Source organism: Sinocyclocheilus grahami, unplaced genomic scaffold, assembly GCF_001515645.1.
Source record: "Sinocyclocheilus grahami isolate Dianchi unplaced genomic scaffold, SAMN03320097.WGS_v1.1 scaffold1154.1, whole genome shotgun sequence".
In the NCBI taxonomy this organism is placed as follows: Eukaryota; Metazoa; Chordata; class Actinopteri; order Cypriniformes; family Cyprinidae; genus Sinocyclocheilus; species Sinocyclocheilus grahami.
In genome coordinates this window covers 143,804-147,135 of record NW_015506333.1, presented here as the reverse complement: position 1 = coordinate 147,135, position 3,332 = coordinate 143,804, and the positions used below count along the sequence as shown (strand labels likewise).

General features: G+C 32.0%; 1 protein-coding gene across 1 annotated transcript in view; it reads left to right on the top strand.

Annotated features, from left to right (window-relative positions):
• LOC107567395 (ubiquitin-like protein FUBI) overlaps positions 1-2,548 on the top strand; it is a 3,042-nt gene extending 494 nt beyond the window's left edge. The window contains exons 2-4 of the mRNA XM_016253077.1: positions 295-439; positions 2,278-2,333; positions 2,422-2,548. Of these exons, the coding sequence (XP_016108563.1) occupies positions 295-439; positions 2,278-2,333; positions 2,422-2,547 (327 nt within the window). The 3' untranslated portion in view covers position 2,548. The remainder of the gene's footprint in view (positions 1-294; positions 440-2,277; positions 2,334-2,421) is intronic.
• The last annotated feature ends 784 nt before the right edge of the window (positions 2,549-3,332 follow it).

The window sequence follows — 3,332 nt, the reverse complement described above, 5'->3', positions numbered from 1 at the left end:
CTCTCCTCACCTCGCCTCCCCTCCCCTCCCCTCGCCGCTCCTCCCCTCGCCGCTCCTCTCCTTGCCGCTCCTCTCCTCTACTCTCCTCGCCACTCCTCGCCTCGCCGCTCCTCGCCTCGCCTCTCCTCTCCTCGCCTCGCCGCTCCTCTCCTCTCCTCTCCTCTCCTCGCCGCTCCTCTCCTCTCCTCTTCTCTCCTGTCCTCTCCTCTCCTCTTCTCTCCTGTCCTCGCCGCTCCTCTCCTCTCCTCTCCTCTTCTCTACTCCGTGATCTGAGCTGTGTTCTTCTGTCTGCAGGCTCGTGTTCAGGCTCTGGAGGGTCTGTCTGTGGAGGAGCAGGTGCTTCTGCTGGCTGGAGCTCCTCTGGAGGACGATGCTGAGCTGCTGAGCTGTGGCGTCACTGAGCACTGCACTCTCGAGCTGACCGCCAGACTTCTGGGAGGTATGAGGAAAAATTATACATTTGTGCATTTCATATATGTGACCCTGGAGCACAAAACCAGTCATAAGAGTCAGTTTTTTTTAATTGAGTTATATGCATATAAATGAGCTTTCCATTGATGTATGGAGATACAACTATTTGAAAATCTGGAATCTGAGGGTGCAAAAAAATCTAAAAATTGAGAAAATCATCTTTAAAGTTGTTCAAATGAAGTTCTTAGCAATGCATATTACTAATCAAACATTAAGTTTGGATATATTTACGGTAGGAAACTTACAAAATATCTTCATGGAACATGATCTTTACTTAATATCCTAATGATTTTTGGCATAAAAGAGAAATGTATAATTGTGACCCATACAATGTATTGTTGGCTATTGCTACAAATATCCCCCAGCGACTTAACACTGCTTTTGTGCTGCAGGGACGGACACACACACACACACACACACACACACACACACACATATATATATATATATATATATATATATATATATATATATATATATATATATATATATATATATATATATATAAAATATAACATTATATAAATGTAACTCTTTAGATTAGGAAACACAGATTCAGTGTTTTCCCTCAATAAACTCCTAATTTTCTGTTTACTGCTAGTAGTTATGTTTAGTTATTGGATAGAATTAAGGGATCCAGAATTGTCATGCAGAATAAGTCATTAATATGTGTTTTATAAACAGTGTCTGGGAGTAACTAGTTGCATGTAATTTTTTTATTTACAAAATTAAATGATGTAATGTAATTACAAAATAAATGTAACTGTAATCAGTTACTGAGAAAAAAATCTGTAATTAAATTACAGTTACTTATGAAAATGTTAACGATTACAAAGGGGGTTACATCTGAATTTCTTTCACACACACCCACATATAGATTTAATTGATTTCTTTCATAAATGATTGCTCTAAAATATGAGACACCAATGTTTAGGACATAGAATAGGACACATGCTTATTCGATAACTGTTTTATTTTATATATATATATATATATATATATATATATATGCTTTATTCATGTTTTTGATATATAAAGAAAACAATGTCATTAATCAATTTTTAATATTAAATTATACAAATAAATATTTTTTATAATTATACAAATATTTAATTAAATGTAAAAAAAATTCTATAATTTATTTAGTGCTGTCAAACGATTAATCATGATTAATCGCGTCTAAAATAAATTTGTTCACGTGTGCGGTGTATATTTACAAATATATATATATATATATAAATATGAAAAGCGTTCGATTCCTTTTTTCTGTCTGATGAATATTACTGAATTTAAAAATGTACATACTTTAGTTCATTTTTATTAAAAAAATATGTACATGTATACATTATTATACATGCATTTTCTGTACATTTTCTTTTTTATTTTATTCTTACCTCGGAATTGTTTGACGGCACTATATTTGTTAATATTTAATGTTAAATATAATTAATTTTAATATTCTATTTCATTATTTCATGATATTTTGTTATAAATATCTAATATTTAATATCAAAATAATGTTTTAATATTTAAATGTATTTAAAAACTTTTTTTTATAGTTTTCTAAATAAAATCATTTGTTCATATTAATTATGATAATATTAAAATTATGAAAATTTTTATTTTTAATATTTAATATTAAATATAATTATATATATATATATATAATTAAATTTGTATATGTATATATATAATAAATTATATAAAAATAATATCACGAAGATCAATATTTTTTCATCTTGATGGTAATATTCCTGGGCGTGTGATTTTCTCATTAGTTGATGTGTGTGTGTCTGTGTTGATCAGGTAAAGTCCACGGATCTCTGGCTCGCGCCGGGAAAGTGAGAGGACAGACACCCAAAGTAAGTCCATTATATGTTGTTTGTTTGTTAACTGAAGCGTAACATTAGCGGTGGTGTGTAAGACAGATGAGGTTCTGTCTGCCTGTAGGTGGACAAACAGGAGAAGAAGAAGAAGAAGACGGGCCGCGCCAAGCGTCGCATCCAGTACAACCGGCGCTTCGTGAACGTGGTTCCCACCTTCGGCAAGAAGAAGGGCCCCAACGCCAACTCCTAAACCTGTCCAAACTCAGAGACATGCATTCATAATAAACATTCTCTCTGAACTCCAGCTGCTCTGCTGTGATTATTCCGCATAGCTAACATGCTAAATATGATCTATGAGTCTATGGAAAAATTAAATTAAATGCTGTTCTTGTAGTTTATAATGAAAAACCAAACCAAAAAGAATCATGTAATTTAATATTAACCACCAAACTTGCATTTTATAGCTGTGTGATACTTGCATGAGTATGAAATATATATCCATTATAGTTATCAAATATAATAATTTGATAGGTTTAAAGTATACAATGAATACGCTCGCTTTCTACATGCATCTATGAAAAATATATAGTGCCATAAAAGTGTGCTTTTATAATTTATTTAAAAATTGTAATTAAATGTAATACATAAAAATGTATGTATAATACAGCTAATTATTTAAATTGTAAAAAAATTTTCAGAGATGTATTTTCATAATTGTGACAATGCAGCACAAAAGCAGTGTTGAGTCGCTGGGGGATATTTGTAGCAATAGCCAACAATACATTGTATGGGTCACAATTATACATTTCTCTTTTATGCCAAAAATCATTAGGATATTAAGTAAAGATCATGTTCCATGAAGATATTTTGTAAATGTCCTACTGTAAATATATCAAAACTTAATGTTTGATTAGTAATATGCATTGCTAAGAACTTCATTTGAACAACTTTAAAGATGATTTTCTCAATATTTAGATTTTTTTGCACCCTCAGATTCCAGATTTTCAAATAGTTGTATCTCGGCCAAATATTGTC